Below are 18,658 nucleotides of genomic sequence, written 5' to 3' on the forward strand. Positions count from 1 at the left end.
TGAATTATGTAAATATTTGTGTGCATTATGTGTTTGCGATTTCCATTCTTTTCTATATCGTATTAGATTTCGTTTCTACTACAAGCATGGTGAGGTAGCCTTGTAGATAAATAAAAAGATGTATGAACCATGGATATAGTGTTATTGCGGTGTGCAACCAGGTGTCTATCTGAGGTAGATTGCGATGCAAGATGTAGGGTCCTCACCTCACCCCACCTTAGTCCAAGGCACACGACTTATAAGTCTTTTTTTTTTTCCTTTTTGCAGGAGGGTTGTTGTGAAGGTTCCTTGAGAAAGTGGTATAAGAAAATTCACCAATGATTTATTTATTATTATTATTATTATTATTATTTATAAAACTAATAATTTTTTGAACCACTTTACCTTTTAATCGTACCAGTAGATGAGTACCTATCAGTCTCAACTGATACCAATCCGATTTGGGTGATTCTAACCAATCCGATTCAATGAGTTGTAAAGGCAAGAAAATTGCTGATGTGAAGGTTTGGCTCTTGAGTATTTTATGAATGCACTTTGACCTTATTGAAATTGAAGAGCATCAACACGTATAAATTATCATATAAGTGTTCCATGGCATCATGTGAAGTTACAAACTATTGGGGTATGATGTCTTGTATTCTATTGCATTAGTTTCTATAAAATACTTGTATATCGGGTTTTGTTACATATTTATAATGTGTGTTTAATCTTTGAAATCAGTCGGAGAGAATTATGAGGATTAAGTTTATATCATCACATTGTGAATGTAGTCAATCTTATGAACGATGTAAATATTTGTGTGCATTATGTGTTTGCATTTCCATTCCCTTTTGTATTGTATTAGATTTTCGTTTCTACAACAAGCATGGCGAGGCAAAACATAAGTGATTAAAGGAATGTTAAACACACGCATATCACAGAAGTAGCATGGTAGATAAATAAGAAGTATGAACCATGGACATAGTGTTATTAATGTGTGCAACCAGATGTGTGCAACCAGTTGCCTTTAGAGAGGCCAACTCTATGGCGGACTACATGGAGGAGTTGGCTGCAAAAAATAGGATCTCCTCTCCCACGTCTCCTCTCCCTTCGTCCATTTAGGATGAGCCGTAGGTGGATGTGCAAAATGAAGACCACAATTTCATTTTTCTTGATTTCTTTTTCTTTGAGTGTTGTAGGTGGATGTGCAAAATGAAGATCACGATTTCATTTTTCTTGATTTCTTTTTCTTTGAGTGTTCTTTCCCCTGCTAATAGCAATACTGAAGGTGGGGGAATAGTTCTTACCTTTTATTGGAGTCCTTGGAAGTTTTGTTCCCACCATTTTGTATAGTCTCTCTTCTTTTTCTGGTTTTCGTTTCTTTCTCATTCCTAAGGCTCTCTTTGGTACGATTTCTATTTGTATTTATTAACTATTTTTTAAAAATTATTCATGACAACAGATTATATACCACAAATAGTATTCGTTTGGTTACTATTTATAAAATGGATTATATCATAAGAAAATAGGTTTCAAGTTTCACTTTGAGCCTAGAGCTTTGAGCGAGAGAAATGATAGGATTTGGGGGTTTTATTTGAAAAGTAAAAAACTTACTGAAATTACCTATTTACATTTGATTTTGAGTAGTTTAGCACATATGCTTATTTAAGGTAGCGTAAAAATCAACATAAATGATTTGTTAAATCACAAATAGCTTGAAAGTAATTTGTGATTTATGATTTATTCTAATTTATTACAAAAAAAAATAAGTGTTATAGATTATATCAAACACTTGTAAAAATAGAAATAAGTCAAATAAATTCAAATAGAAATCAAACCAAAAAGAGCTTTAATTAGTAATGGAACTAATAAAACGTTTATGACTCGGTTTCATTTTTATTAAGTTCAGAATTAACTGAAAGTCTTTTTTTGTTTTTTTAATCTAGATCATGGTTGTAAAATTCAGAACGGATTGGTATCGGCCTTGACCAATCCCCGATCTTGGCCGATCCGATCCTGATACAGTCTTATAGGCCCAGGGATTAAACGTAATAAAAATATTAGTTTTTATTGAAAAACAGTGGTAAATCTGTCCATGCCGATTTGAATCGATGTTGAATTATATCAGCCTTAACAGATCCGAAACCGATCCGTAGTTTTAGAACCTTGATCTGGGTAAACAAAAACCGTTTAGCCAAACCGTAATAGCCACCGACCCTCTTCCATTTTATAAAGAATGAGATGAGTCGCACTTGCTTGTTGAGGAGAGGAAGGAACCTATTGAAAACTTTCTTGAGCTTCTTCAATCTCGTCTCTTCCCTGGGGAACAGTTCTTTGGCTCCTTCCAAAGCAGGGTGGGTCGTTTTTGTTCCGGCAGGAGGAGCCAGAGATTGAAGAGCTCAAGAATGTTTTCAAGAAGTTCGATTTGAATATGAGATGGAAATATTTCTTGGTATCAATCTGGTGCGATGGAGGAGCTCGAGAATCATTCCAAGAAGTTAGTATATGAATGGAGATGGAAATATTTCATGGTATGAATTGGGTAATATTTCTTGATTTATATTTTGATTAAATTAAAGACTAAAACTATATATGAATGATCTGCAAAGATTTCTCGGGTAATTTTGACTGTGATTGGGTAATTTCATGGATTTTGTTTATCCATGATGCATGTTGGATTGAATATAATGTTTCCAATAATAGTATAATGGGAGAAAGAATCCAACCAGTCTGGTGTAAGAAACAGTAGTATGCGAGGTTTAGTGTATGTTTTAGCTATTATTTTCCACTTCATGGATTATTTGTGTATGCATTTTTGTTATTGCCTATGGCAATAGGCCTATTTTATCTATAATCCAGTTTGCTATCCTAGGTTTAGGCTAGTCCAAAACTACAAAATCCCTAATCCATCTATGTAATTTGTGAGTGCAAGTCCGCGGGATTGGCAAGGGATTCTGATTTTGATTCAGTTGAAACTGGTTAGATCAGCCTAAACCCTAGAAATCAAGTATGAATCTCTGATGAAATCGGAATCGAGAATACTGATTCTGATTCAACCACAATTACAATTTGTCAGAAGTATGAATTGGATTAATTTTTTTTTTTCTTAATGATTTTACCCCTAATATCTATATGATACACATGATATAGCCGATCTGATACCAATAATTAAAACCATGATGGGATAAATGTATATGAGAAAGACCTGACCTAAATTTAATATTTTGATTGTATAAGGGTATCAGTCGATTGACTCAAACTAGTTTCAATTGGGTTGAACCAGTATTCAGGATGGGTTGGATAAAAAAAAAAAAACAACCCAATTACACAAGGTTCCTTTTTGAATTTTATTTTGGTCGTGATTCAATCCCGATTAATACATGTGATAATTATATAAAATATTAGGAAGAAAGAACATTACTCGACAGCATTTATCTGTACCAAGACAACAAGGGTGCAAAAAGACCATACTGCCCCGCATTGAAATTGCTTGTGCATATCCTCTTTATCATCTATGTCCTTGCAGGCGAGAAGGAGCCATAGATCCAATAGCTTCTGATTGGGAATGGATGGAAATATTTATTTCTTGATTTCAATTTGATGTGGATGGCCACGAACAAATTGATTTGGTTGGATGATTTCATCGTTTATTATTATTATTATTATTTTCTCTTGCTGGCAAGGAATATTTTCAACAAGTTGGAAGTGATTAGGTATGGATGAAAATATTTCTTGATGATCTGAATTGGATGCAGTGCCAAATGCTATAATCGTATGCTATTGTGCACAAATTGTTTCTTTGGTAGTTATATTTATGCATCTGAACCTTATTCTTTATCCTGTAAGTTGATGTTTGGAGTGATTTGACCTCAACTTATCTTGCCAATTGTCATTGCTGAAATTTATGTGATCTGTGTCTATATCAAATGCTGTCCTATTTGAAATGTTGAAATTTGTGATAATGGATGAGCTAAATAAAAAATAAAAAATAAATAAACAACATCTTGATGATTTGATGAGACGAAATAAAAATAATAATAATAATAATAAATAAACAAAATTTGTAAGGACACATCAGCTATTTCAATATCCTTGATGATTGGATGAGACATAACTTGTAAGTGGTTTGGTTCAAACCATATTTTAAAGTAATCAATATATAAAAAAAAAAAAGTGTAACAAGATATAAGTTAAAAGGAAGCATTATTTGCGTATTTAAAATGAACATGGGAGAAAGTGATGTAAAAATAAAAAAGCAAGGGACTATCAGTAAGAAAGTAAAGGTGGAGGAATTGTAGGAAGCTTAAGATAAGTTTTTGACGTGGGAATATTAAAATTAGCAAAATAAATAAAAGTGAATATATAAATTTAAAACTTGGGAGCATCACTGCTCCAAAACACCCACCCCCACCTTCACCTCCTCATTCCACCGATAATCCTATCCTAATCTGAAACCATAGGAAGAGAAACCCTGAGACTCATAAATGGAACAGAGCCAAGATACTAGGAGCATACGACTACATGGAGCCCATAACAACAATATATCATCAAGAAGTTTCTACCATATTGCAATCGAGACCATAACAACAACATATCATCAACACATTTCTACCACGTTGCAAACATAGTAAAATTCAATCCCTGAAACATAATCAAATCTTAGAAATCTCAAATAGAAGTGGTAAAGAAAAAAAAAATATATGTTTTGACTTAAAGAAAGATTGAAATCCTCACCTCGGTTAGGTTGTCTCTCCACTTGTTTCTCTTTCAAATGCTTCTTCGTTTGTCCCAGTTGTTTCTCTGTTTTAACTCAAATCGAAGCAGAGATTAGTAGATAATGGAGAAAAGGGTGTCCGTAAAAAATAAAGCCAACCATCTACGATTTTTATAAATGTGAATAAGAAACGAAAGGTCAAGGGAGTGACCTGAAACAGAGTCTCCGGTATGAAAACTAGCAGTATCTGAAACAATAAGGGGGCGTTTGGTTCGATTTATCCATCGGACCAGATCCCAGGGAATCAGTTTCCCATTAAATTTAAACCGTTTGGTTCATTTTTGTGAAAAATCGATTCGGAGTCATGGTGGTCAGTAGAATCAGGGTAACCAACTAAAATCCATGATTCATCCGGATTAACCTCAATAGGTTAATCCGGAATCGAGTCACAGTTTATTGGGTTCGTATAAAAGCCATGGATTCAACTGGAGTTCATTTCCACGGTTTCCTGCGATTCTGACGGTGAAGTCCGACCGAGGTTCAGCGACGGGTGAAGCAACAGGTAAATCTGCGATTCTGCGATTCTTCTTCTTCTTCTCTTCTTCCGCTCATCTTCTTCTTCTTCCTCTTCTTCTTCCTCTTCCTCTTCCTCTTCCTCTTCGTCTTCGTCTTCGTTTTCTTCTTCTTCTTCTTCTTCTTATTTTTCTTCTTTCTTCCTTCTCTTTTTCTTCTTCATTTTTTGTGTTTAGGGTTTCTCACATTTACCCTCTCTCCATGACAGCTCGCATCTGAGAAGAACACCTAAAACCGAGTTGATTGAAGGTGAGATTCCCCTCTTCTTTGTATTCTTCTTTGTATTCTTGGGCTACATTTGTTCGTTTCTGCTCTCACTAAAGTTCGTTTCTGCTCTTCAAATCTGTGGATCTTCTTTTGAATTTATCTTTTTTCTCCATCTGGGTACCATTTGCTTCTGAGTTTTGGGGTTCTGGGGTGGTCTGTAAGCATTTTATTTTGTTTTTTGGCGGCTGTGTTGAGATGGAGGAGCGTTATGAGCCATTGAAGGAACTTGGGTCTGGGAATTTTGGGGTTGCGAGGTTAGTCAGAGATAAGAAGACCAAGGAGCTTGTTGCAGTCAAATACATAGAGAGGGGGAAGAAGGTATTCATTCAAACAGTCAATCTTCTTTTTCTCCTCTGTTTTTAGGTCTTTCTGTGATCATGTTATTCATTGCTTCTCCTTTGGGTCTTCATCTGGGTTATGCATTTCTTAATCTATTGAAATGGGTTACTTGGGTTTCTAAAAATAAAAAAATAAAAAAAATAAAAAAAAGAAGAAGAAAGTTGCTTGGGTTTTATTTGAATCTTTTCCCCTTGACTTGTTGTACTACCAGTTCTTGATCAATCGGTGACACTTTCCTCATGAAGTTTGGCACTGTTAGAATTTCGATGAGTAATTCCATCTCTTACCTAATTTGCATTTTAGACCTTTGTTCATGTAATTGGAATGGGATTTGACTCCTTTTTGCCATTGATTTAGGTGGTGCTACATATCTCATTTTGATTCTCTCTTTGCATCTTATGGTTTATTTATTCTGTTATTTTGAATATTTTATTGTCTAAAGTGAGTAGAGTAGAAGTGATATTCAGATTAAATTTAGTAACTGTGGGATTAAGATTAATTGGTATGGAGTTGTTTTGAATGTGAACTCCATCTGTGGTTTCAGATTGATGAAAATGTTCAGAGGGAAATTATCAACCATAGGTCTCTGAGGCATCCGAATATCGTTCGGTTCAAGGAGGTAAGTGATTGAATTTTCTCTTCTCTCCCAGCTCATACTTTGAATACATTTTGACTGGTAGAACAGGAACAATGAGGAACTCCTTGCCGACAGTTAGGATGGTAGATGTTTCAAGCCAAACGTTAACATTGCTATGGTATGATCAGATTTTTATGTATTACTTCATAGGATAACAGCATTTGGTGTTGTTCCTTCTATTTTAAAGTCCTTTTCTGTTGAATTGGCATTAGTGGAGAATTAAAGAGTTTGGATGTGAAGTTGGCATTAACTGATGCTAGTTAAAATGTAGCAGCTGCTAGTTTCCAAATCTCACCAAATGAAATGAAGAAACAAAGAAGTTCAACCGTCGTAGGTTCTACTGCAGCTACTTTATAAAGTATTGAGTTCTGAACTGTACCTTCCTTAGAAAGTGTGGTCCAGTTTTTTGTCACTGGCTTAGATGTATGATTAAACAATAACTATCTAAGTTCGTCTAAGTGCTCAACTTTTGCTTGCTGAATTTCAATTTGGCCATGGTTTTGCTCCTCTTATTTTAAGTATGACAAGAAAGCCAGGATTCGTTCATTTCCTGATCTTGAAGGATCTAGACCACTGTTTGCTCTCTTTGCTTCTCAATGGCAGAACAGTTTGGGAGTTTTCAGCAGATAAGCTGAAAGGGTAAATTTGAACATTTTTAGGGCCCAGATGAGGCCATGCAGATGTGGGAACAGGAAGATAGTATAGGGATCCACTACATTATTTTAACAGTCTCGAATGTGTAATTATTTTAGTTCTCTTGTTTTGGTAAAACGAATTTTTTTTTAATTACCTTAATTTTACTATTTTGAGGGCTTCATTTTCATGGTAGGGTTGGTTTTAACCTTTTTATGTTGACCTGGGTCTAGTTTAGCTTTATAAATGACTCAAGCTTTCCAAGTCTGACTTTTGAAACAATAGGAGGTAATTTCTTTTTATGGTCTAATTCTCGTAGTTTTTCTTGCTTTATTTAGGGCCTCAAAACTTGGCTCTAAACTTGAGTCTTGTGGCATTTGGAAGTTTATTCAGTTAAGCTCTCTAGCAAGGACAAGATCATAAAATTTGAGCTTATTTATGGAAATTATCTCCTAAAACACTGGTACAGTTTCATTCTGTGTTGGATTTTTGTGCTTCAGTCGTAGTAGAAGCCGAAGAGTCTTTATATACCTTTTTGTACTGCAACCCATATATCCCTTGCTTTGGAGAATGGTTCTCTACTTTGCATGTGATGCTTTCAATTTGTAAAAGTACAATTGCTTCAAAATTTTGTGATTTACTAGGTATGACCCTCCTTCCCTCCCTTCTCCATATTTCTGCTCTATTCGCCTTCACTATTATTTGTCACTGTTTGAATTCTGAATGTATATGATATAAAAATCGGCTGCTTTAAAACAACAATTGAATCATTTTTTAAAATAGTGAAGAAGCTGTAAATAAATATTTTTGCCTGCAGGTACTCTTGACACCGACACATTTAGCTATTGTCATGGAATATGCAGCTGGTGGTGAACTCTTTGAGAGAATATGCAGTGCTGGCCGTTTTAGTGAGGATGAGGTAGTTAACACAAATCTGTATATTCTCAGTTTATAGAAATCTCTTGTAATCTATGATTCTTTGGATGCACATCAAATTCTCTGTTTTTTTAGTCCCCCCCCCCCAGCCCCCCCCCAGCCCCCAAAAAAAGAACAATCTAACAATTCCACATGCATCAGGCTAGATTTTTCTTCCAGCAGCTAATATCTGGAGTCAGCTACTGCCACTCAATGGTACAGTATCAGCTTCCTTTCCTTGTGTGTTAGACCAGATTATAGTGGTAGTAGCATTTGTGGTAGTGTTTGTATTCTCATCCATAAAGATGTACATTGTATATTATTGTCTATGCTGCATTTTTTTTTTCTCTGCTGAAGTTAATTTCTGGGATAGAAGTGCTGCTTCTTTTTTTGAGATGTGTGCTTTTTTTTTTTTTTTTTTTTTTTTCCTGGGACGTGACAGGTACTCATGTTGAGGGAATAGGGAACAATGATGGTGTTGACTATGAACCTATTGAAGAAGAAGAAAGTGTTCCTTCCACTCCCATTGGTAGTACCAGCCGTTCGCGAGGAAGACCTCGTGGGTCCATCAATAGTGGCAGAGAAAAGAGGAAGAAGGGTGTAGCTGAAAAGGTGGTAAGTCCATTGAAATCGATTGCTAACTCAATCGAGAAGATGGAAATGAGTGAATCTTAGTCTGAATTTGGGAGAGCCATTATAGATGCTGTTGATGCCATTCCAGACCTCAATTTTCAACAAAAGTTTAAGGCCAAGGAATATTTCATGGCCAAGCGGAATTCTGTCATTATCTTCTTGGAAACAAAAGTAGAAGATAGGCGAAATCTGCTTGAGATGTACTTGCCAGAGATTGAGAAGAATTGAGGTGATAAAAGTAAGTGTTTGGACATTATACGACAATGGTTTTATTGAGCAAGAAAATGTATCTGTTTGGTTTAAGTAACTTTTGGTTTATGTTAAGTCTGTGACAATGGATTAAATGTAGTATTAAGACAGGTTAAGACAATGGTTCTTCATATGTTTCTATCTGAATGATTTCAAGGTTTAAATATGGACAACATCATTCTTATTTGTCCATTTATATTTTTGTTTATTTGGTATGGTATAAATAGGGAGCGCATAGGAAGCCAGTTTATTTGGTTTATGTGCCATTGAAGTCTCCTATTTTTTGTCCATCACACTCAGATGGGGGGTGTACTTAATAGTATTTTCTATGCATATAGACTATTGAAAATGTTTGTGTTAACTTACAGATGACATCGAATATATCCGCTTGTGATATTGCAAAGTGTGATTACTGTGGAAAAGGTTGCTCAGTTTTCACTTCTAAGTCAGGGTCACATGTTGGAAGGAAATTTTTTAAATGTTCAATGAATTGCCACTTCTTCATGTGGGTTGACCATCTTAAGATGTGTGACTGTGGGAACGGTCAGTGTAAGGTCAGAACTGCGAAAACAAGTGCAAATTATGGTCGATATTTTTGGTGTTGTCCACAATCAACTGGGGTATGAATTTCTTAAATTTTTTGTTTAATTTAATTTTGTTTTTTTTTTTTCAGATGTTTAAGATTTGAATGTTTATTTTCTTGTATTCTTATAAAATGATTATATTTGCTTTATAGGTTGAAAACAAAGGTTGTGGAATGTTTGAATGGATATCAAGTTCAAGCCCAAGTTGTGATACTTACCAGACTCCACCTAGGTCCCTATGCTCAGAAACATCTCCTTCCCCTTCATCAGACTATATCAAAGGATACTTGAACGGTGCAATAAAAGAATCTGAGGGTCATATGAGGATGTTGAGAGATGTTCTTGACATAGTCAAGAAGCTTGATTTAAACAAAAATGTATGATGAACTTTTTTGGAATTTTTTAGAAAGAAAAGTCTGAAACCATTGTAATGATATTGAGTTCATTATCTTTTTTTTTTGATAGAAAGACTTAATTAGCATTTACTAGTACCTGGACGGACTCAGTACTATATTCGAGTATTTACGTGCTTCTTCTCTCATTTGGTCCTAAGGACCTATATTACTGGCTTCTTGCTTGGAGACTGTTGTTTATAAACACTTTGAAGCATATATATCTCCATAAACCAAATCATCCGCTGGTTTGGGCAATTTTCAGATCTGAATTATATGGTACACGATACCTATTTCGATTACATGAACTACAATACAATCATGTCTTGTAATGTTCTTCTTTTTGGCCTCTTCAATTTACAAAAAAAAAATACAAATAAAAATAAAAAAATAAAAAAAAATAAATTACTGCACTACAGTATTAGACTTAAAGGTTTAGGGTTACACTTTTTTTTTTTAACATATTACCATAAAAAAGAAAAGGAAAAAAAATTAAAAATAAAGTACATGTGTGGACCAAATTGTATTTTTAGGTTTTGTTTGTGGGAATTTTTTTTTTCAACAGAACATGGGTTCAAAGACTCAAAGGTAACCAAACAGTTTTACACTCAGAATCAATGGCCAGAATCAGGGTAACCAAACAGTTTTCACTTAGAATCAAGTGACAGAATCAGGGTAACCAAACAGTTTTCCACTTAGAATCAAGTGATAGAATCAGGGTAACCAAACAGTTTTTTTACCGAGTTGAAATGATTCCAAAGAAACTCATTCATATGAGTTAGATCCAGAATCCATAATCCCTGGGATCTGATCCGATGGATAATTCGAACCAAACGCCCCCTAATGGTCCCGTTTGCTACCTATCTGGTTCATTTCATGTTCACCCTTTAGCCATTGAACAATGAATAATCACCCAAAACATGAGATCACCTGCACAAATCATTCCTATTTTCAACAGAATATCTATAATTTTAAAACTTGGTGTACAGCCCAAGACATATTGATACATCATATACAAGTGAGATTAAAGGCATCAACAAAAATGAATCCAAGCCTTTTTTATTCCTAATGCTAATAATGAGAAATGTAACAAAACTAACATGGACAACAATAACAACAACTTAACTAAATAACATAATCAATTAGTTAATCACAAGAAATAGAAAATGAATGGGAACAAGGGCAAGGACTGAACTCTGTTCCTAATCGACCCAGGCCTCTCGAGTGATTGTGCTGGAGATTTGGTGTTAATTAACAGTGGCCACACATGGCATTAGGTGAGCCAGGTTGGTGGCTCACTCCATGATAAGAAAAGAAAGGCATAAATGAAGGGATATGGCAACAAAACTGAGATGCTACATGGAAAAAAGGAAAAAAATAAATAAATAAAAACCAGCAATCCAGAAAACATGCACATTAAGGGATCAGTGTTGGGATTGGTCATTGCTCTCAGCTTTCAACAAAAGCAAATAGAGAATATTTCCCCCAAAATAAAGAATAACGATCAGTTCATGACCAGCCCATTTAATTCATTGCAAAGGGGGAAAAATCACTTCTCTATACAGAGAAAAATCTCTGCTCAAAATATGGAAGATACATTCGAGTACCACCTTTGCTTTCCCTTTCTATAACATATCTAGCCGCCCTCCTTACCAATCACTAAGAGGTCTCTAGTCTCTAGCCCCTTTACTAATGCAATAAGGTAAGAGCAGAAGGATTATATAGAAGACGAGATCAAGGAAATTACCTAGCTGCCTGGCATTAGAATACAATAAAACCAAAGCATGATAAAGTTGTTATATGCAGTACATCAATAGTAATAGGAAAACAACTCCGTACAATCATAGTTCACATGATAAACTATATGTTACCTTTATGGAATATACGGAATGGTCATCACTACCTAGTTATCAATCGATCCTTTGCACACCGACGAAGAAGTGATCAAAACTTACCAATTTCTTTTCTTTCAGCATCAAAGAAACAAATTGCAGGTTTTGTGGAATTTTGGGGAGAAAGAAGGAGAGGGGAAACGCCCCAATCATGAAATGGATGGGCATGCAGATAGACAAAATTGTAGGAATACAAAGGCTGATCGACCAGACCGTCCCGGTTGGCAATCTGGTCATTGCAGTGTATACAATGTTTGTCTAGCTTCTGTAACAGCACCTTTTGAGTGTATTTGTTGGGTTATGTTCTTGATCAAGAACATACGCAACAATCTCACTCAAAAACTGCTGTTAGAGATCGCTAAACGACCACTATATACACTATTCAATGCGCAGATTGCTGACAGTGGCGACGGGCGATTGTCAGCCTTTGTCCTCCTCAGATTCTGTCCATCTCACCATCGATTTCATGTATTCTCTCCTTTGATTTTTGATTTTTGATTTTTGATTTTTTTTTCATAAAATCTAGATCTAAGTTAATTTCAATCTTCAATGGCCTATATATAGGGTAATATGGGAAACTGAGACTCTACAACGAAACCAAATCAAACCAGAAAAACCATGTAAAAGTCGGAAAATAAATAATAAAGAAAGTTTTCCAACAGAATATTGATTCAAATACATTCTGTTACATTGGGGGAGGGTTCTCATATTGACCGTGTGCAATTTTGGGCTTCGGAAGAGGGCATTACTGGAAAACACAAGTGATTGATTGTTCAGTTATTGCAGGATATTAAACATTTTTTTTTCCTTATATTCAGATTTTTACCTCTTGTTTTTCTTCTTGATTCTTTTAAATTTTTGTTTTAATCCGCGTCCAAGATGACTTAATTTCTCTCCAATCATCATGATCCCACCCCATCTGACTCTTGATCTGGCTGAAATGGTTATCTTTAGACCATAAAATAGGGTGAAAGTTAATGAAGAATTTAGAAATCCATTATTCATAATTACATTTCAACTTCTTGATTAGACCTATCGTAGCCATCTTCTTCACTCATCATCACCAGCTTCAGCCTTGCAGCCGATGGTCAGAGGTTGAGTGACCTGCTTCCCGTCGCAAGGCGGTGAAAACACCGCCGGTAAGAATTCGTCCATGTCACACCTAAATTGTGAATTCTGAAAACGATCCTTCAATTCTTGCAAACCCTAAAAACCACCACCACACTATTTAGAACTAATTAAAGATCGCACAAGGAAGTTAAATGAAGATCGATATACATGTAATCTAGCGTAACAGATTTCCCCATTTTTATTGGACTTGAAGATGTCTATCCAGCAAAATAAAATTCCATGGTTTGCGTTACAGAGATGGATATTCCTCCAGCCATATTTGGAGAGTATAACATGGAAAATAACTCACAACTTCAGAGAAGCGAACTCAATTGCCGACTACCTAGCTAGAGATGCGGCGAAGACAGGGATATCAGCCATAAATGTTGACTTTCCTGCCAACATTAAGGATTTCATCAGAAGAGATGCTGATGGCAGACCAAACTATAGATTTGATTAGTGGGATTCTCTTTCCCCTGCTGATGGCAATGCCGAAGGTGGGGGTCAGGGAATCGTTTTTATTTTTGATCCACTCTATTTTCTCAGTTTGATGTAGCTCTGTAATTTCTTCCTTTTTTCTTCCATTTTAATATAATGACTTTCTAGCGAAAAAAAAAAAAAAAAAAGAAGATGTCCGATCGCTTATCGTGGAATGCCTCGTAAAACCTGATTACCGCCTGGGGAGAAGTAAAATTGACGAATCCAAATCCCCTGTTCAACTTGGTCCTATATTGAAGATTGAAAAAGTTAATTCAGGTTTTTTTTTATTAGAAAGTGAAAAACGAGAGAATTGTACCTGAAATCGACGGCGAGATGGAGGAAATCATACGAAGATCACGGTTGATCGTCGGCAATCTTCTCGGCAATCTTCTCGTTGCACCATTTTAAAGGCCTTGTGAACAGAGTTGCAACCAGGTATGATCACCCTAAACCAGGTTGCTGAATTGTTGTTAATTAGAGTTAATGATTGACAGCTAGTCTAGATCTTTGTAGGCTATTGGTTCCCAGCTTCAGGTAATTAGATAGCCATTTGGGGGGAGAGAGAGCACTACGCTTCCTCATGAAACTAACTGAAGTACATCCCAATTCTAGACTAAGCCATAAGTAAATCTTAAACAATTCAAATAACAAAAGTCAGTAAGAAAATAAGAGAGAGGGTCTCCAATGCTGCTAGTTGTTGGGTTTTTTTTTGGGGGGGGGAATCTCCCTCACTAAACCAACTGGGGTGCAAGAATTGGTTTTGTTAGTAGGGGGCACCCATTGTTAGGGAGAAGAGAGAATGTCAGGGATGCGAGAGGCATGGGAATGTGGAGATCTTTTTCCCAAGAATAAAATAACAAAAACAGAGCTCCATCTAAATTCCAAAAACACAAACAATGAAAAATATAGCAGTTTGCAGATAACCTTGTAGACATCCTCCCTGCTAATAACAACGTGGGGCTTTTCAGAAGTCATATCATCTTCACTGCTTGAGCCTTCACTGTCATCAACTTCAATCTTCTCAAAACCAAGAAGGAATGATAGATCAGCAATCATGATCCTGAAAGATACAGAATCCAATTCCCTTAATTGTGCTAAAGTGATAATAAGTTAATAACAACAGAGTTGTCGATGATATTTGTACCTTGAAGATGAATGAAAACATGCAGTTAAAATTGCATTTGTTGTCCTATCATCAAACCAGACCCTTCTCCGATGAAGATCACAAAGTACAGTAAGAGACCTTTTAGCTTTTGATTCGTCTTCTTGCTGATGCAATAGACAATTCTAGACTTAGTATGGATCAACTTTCATTTAAAAAAAAAAGCAAGCAAAAAATAAGAACAAGAGATCCCATTCAAAAGCATGGAGAATTAAATAAAAAAAAAGAACATGAAAAAAGAATAGAAAATCAAAAACAAATACATATCAGGAAATTGAGGAGTAACACCAATAGGTGACAAGCATTGGGTTGAACCAGGGGGGCACCAGTTGAGGGGGTAATTGCCCCTTGAAATTTTGGTTTTCTATATCTTCTCAATATGATTTAAATGAGGCAGCATTATAACACGAGTTGCACCCCCGTCTTTTGCTCCCCCACCCCCAAGGTCCAACCCTCGTACTGGGGAAAAAATTATAAGGAGAGGGAAAGCCTATTAACCATGTTTTTCCCACTATTTTATTTGCTTCTCCTCCCTCAAATCTCATTAATAAAAATTAAATAACAACACTCTTTTCATTCTGCCACTCCAATCTTTTGTACCCAAATTCTCTTCTCTTGAACCCCCCCCCCTTTTATAGCGAGTTTAGATCCTCTCCCTATGTAGGGAGGTCACCACATGAGTCCAGCCCTTCATCACCCTTTGACATGAATCAGACCCTCCTCTGACCACAAGTTAGAGGGGGTCTGATCCCCAATGGAGGGCTGGATCCCATGTGGGGACTGATCCGGACTTTTTTTATAGCAAATAAAAATAAGTAAGTAGAAGAAGATATAATAGACCACTTCATCTAGTACTATTTAAATCAAATTCTTTGTCATTTGTCAATACTATTTTTCTTCTTAGTTTCCATTTTCAATTTTGAAATAAGTTCATTTCATCATTTCCCCCCCTTTTTGCAAATCAGTTCAATTTTGTTCCCCCTCTCATTATCTCTCTTTATCTCAATAAGCTTCTTTTATTTTGATTAAATTATATTTTGATACAAGGAGACTTTTTTGCCATAGCAGTTAAAATTGATTCAAGGCAACCTCACTCGATATCAATCGAGCTGATTTTGATTCCAAATATTTGTTTTTATTCTGCTCTACTTTTTCATCCTTATCCCCCTAATTTTGATCTTCCTGGGTTTTGGGGGATATTTTTTTTAATACAAAAAGTGGGAAAAAAAATTTACAATGGTCCATTGATCTTTAAAGGCCATGAGATCTTGGTCTAAATGAATAATTGCACTTCTAAATCCTTTTTTAATAACTAGTCCATCTAAAGCATATGAAAAAGGCTTTATTTTTACTACGTGGACTTTTCTTTAGGAAAAGGTTTTTCTAGTCCGGCAAAACTAGAGGGTTTCTTTAATCTGGCACCAATATTTTCCACATGGCAAATTGGACAAAGCTAAAATTTTGTAGCTAGGTAGACTCCAAAGGCCCCAGCTTACATGTCAAGTTTCAACCAAAACATAGTTGGCCAAGTGGAGAAATAAAGCTCTGAGAAACCTGTGAAAAAAAAAATGATGTTTTCTAAAAAGAAATGGACAGTTGAAAATGCAAGGGAATATACCAATACATGAGAAGGTCTATGATTGAATATGAGTGACTTGGCATGCAGCCAATCTAGAGCATCACATAAAATCAATATTGGCACATTACCCTTCCAAATGGAAAACCTTAGTGCTGGACTAGAGAAACTCTCTAGCCTTGCCAGTCTATAATCTCACACAAGTATGGATAACAGGGCCTAAATTTTCCAGAACATCCCAATTTTCCACAAGGCATTAGGAGATATGTCCATGCCCCAACAAACTCTATCTTTTAGCAATAGGGCTTAGCCCCCTTGAAAGAGAATTCTGGCTCGCCACTGGTTACAAGATGAGAGAAATCCAGTTTAAATGGTTCAGATATGTGCAACTAAGATAAATGAATGCACTCATAAGTAGGAACAATATGCTGCAACTTGGGGTGGTAAAAGCCTAAAAGAACTTCAAGAATCCAATCCTGATCCTAGATAAAGGGGTGAGCAAAGAAGTTCGTTCCTGAGAACAAGGTTTCAAGGATTAAGTAGTCCTGATCCAAATAGCTTGATGGAGATCATGATAATGGGGGATTGATCCAACCTGCATTACACAGTGAATCATCCAATCACCTGATAGGATCAAATTGATTACAATGGGACTTTCAATCTTGTCAGAGGATCGGCCAATCTGGTTCAGATCTTATAGACATTGGTTAGGCCAATGTACGATCAAATCTCAATCCCTCAATGCATGCCAGTAAACAATAGATGGCCTAAAATAGGGTGGACTTGTGGAAAACGCACATTCAAGTCTGAGAACGGTTACTTTGTGCAAAAATGCCGAAGGTTAAGACTTGCATTGGGTTACAGCCCTTTCTACCAAAACAAGATTGTTATAGCTAAACCCCACTAGTCTAGGATAAGACTTAATGAGTTAACTTGAGTCAAGTTGTTTAATTAGCAATGAAAATGCTCACTCCACAGTATTTTTCAGACACAATAGAAACAACATTACTATGAGAATTTTTACCAACTTGTAGCATTGCAAATAGGATATTCTGAAGTTTCCGATTATTGGCTTCATTCTTATGCTTCTGGTTCATGCGCCGGATACTATGAACAACATGAGAGAATGCTAGTTTTCTTATGGCCCTGTCCCCTAAAGTTTGAAGTTCCATGAATAAAGCAAGATTATCCCCAATATCAACAACCTGTTAGGCAGCTTTCTCCTCGCCCTCCATAGTATCAAGGAATGAAGGTTTTTCATCTTTTATGACAAAAATTAGACCTTCTGCAGTTAGGAGCAATTTAATGTTTCTTCTCCAGTCAACATAGTTTGGTCCAGATAGGATATGGTCTTTACTGAGGGTAGCATAGTTGATTTGACTTGACATATTAAATATCTACATGATATACAAAGAATAATTAACATGATTAATATCGTTGAAAAGAAGGGGCAAGTCTAAATACAACGATTACCCACACCTTAAGCTTCTCTTTAGCTATGAAATATGATTAGAACAACTCAACTCTTATGCACATGACTTAGCCTATCGAAGTTCATCATATACATGTTAGTTGAGTGGACTTTTCTGTCCATCTCGAAGACTTCCAATACTTTTTGGTCGCTTGAGTGTCATATCCATTCCTATCGGCTATCATACACTTAAGTAATGATGCTTTTTAGGTATAATATTTAAGTTACTTTTAAAACCTAGGGGATTTGGATGTAAAATAAAATGAAATTTAATGGCAAAATATGGATTGATGGAGTTAGTGATATAACCATATGGGGTAATGATAATAGAAGATTCTTTTCTAGGTTTGAAAATTTCACTTCGCTTCATTTTAATTTCACTCACAACCATCCAAACAAAGCATTTGAGAGTGATGAAAATAAAAAAATGGAAAGAGGAAAATAGACTTATAGCCCTAAAACCTACAATAAATGATTAACTATGGCTATTTTGAGCTTAATTTTTTTATACTCGATGCCATGCACATTTTCATTGCATGACCTATATCCGGTCTATTGATTCTTGAAGCTTGTGATTCGGAAGCCATGTGCGGGCTCATCAATAAATTTCTTTGTAACAAAGTTTTTGGATGAGACGTAGGGGTCACGTCAAGACAAGGATGCAAAATGACCCTTGTGTTCCTCCTAGGATGTGGGGTGGCTGCTATGTCCCCCATGATAAAACACTTGCCAAAGATTTAAGGGATGGTATTGAGATTGGTATCGGTCTTTGTTAATATAGATCCAATACCGATCTGAATCAATTCAGATTCGTGCGTATTGATCGATTTTCCCTACTTTTTATAAAAAGTACTAATTTTTTACTATTTTATCCCTGAATTGATCCAAATAATCGATCCAAATCGATCTAAGATTGGGGGTCAGTCTCAGCGGACACCAGATCGATACTTGAAACCATGACACTGCCCAATTTCTTTTTCCAAAAAAAAAAAAAAAATCATGCACCTTTCCATGGAGATTAAAAACAAAACAAAACAAAAAAAAAAAAAAAA

General features: G+C 35.8%; 1 protein-coding gene across 2 annotated transcripts; it reads left to right on the forward strand.

Moving 5' to 3' along the window:
• Positions 1-5,521: 5,521 nt before the first annotated feature.
• LOC122059324 (serine/threonine-protein kinase SAPK3-like) lies at positions 5,522-9,129 on the forward strand. Of its 2 annotated transcripts, XM_042622044.1 has the most exons (5): positions 5,522-5,851; positions 6,417-6,491; positions 7,960-8,061; positions 8,220-8,273; positions 8,500-9,129. In XM_042622044.1, exons 1-5 carry the CDS (start codon positions 5,729-5,731, stop codon positions 8,518-8,520), a joined length of 375 nt encoding a protein of 124 aa, XP_042477978.1. In that variant the 5' UTR covers positions 5,522-5,728; the 3' UTR covers positions 8,521-9,129. The 2 variants fall into 2 exon arrangements, with proteins under 2 accessions (XP_042477978.1, XP_042477977.1); XM_042622043.1 differs by lacking the exon at positions 8,500-9,129 and having other exon boundaries at positions 8,220-8,386.
• The last annotated feature ends 9,529 nt before the right edge of the window (positions 9,130-18,658 follow it).

This window comes from Macadamia integrifolia, chromosome 13, assembly GCF_013358625.1.
Source record: "Macadamia integrifolia cultivar HAES 741 chromosome 13, SCU_Mint_v3, whole genome shotgun sequence".
NCBI lineage: Eukaryota > Viridiplantae > Streptophyta > Magnoliopsida > Proteales > Proteaceae > Macadamia > Macadamia integrifolia.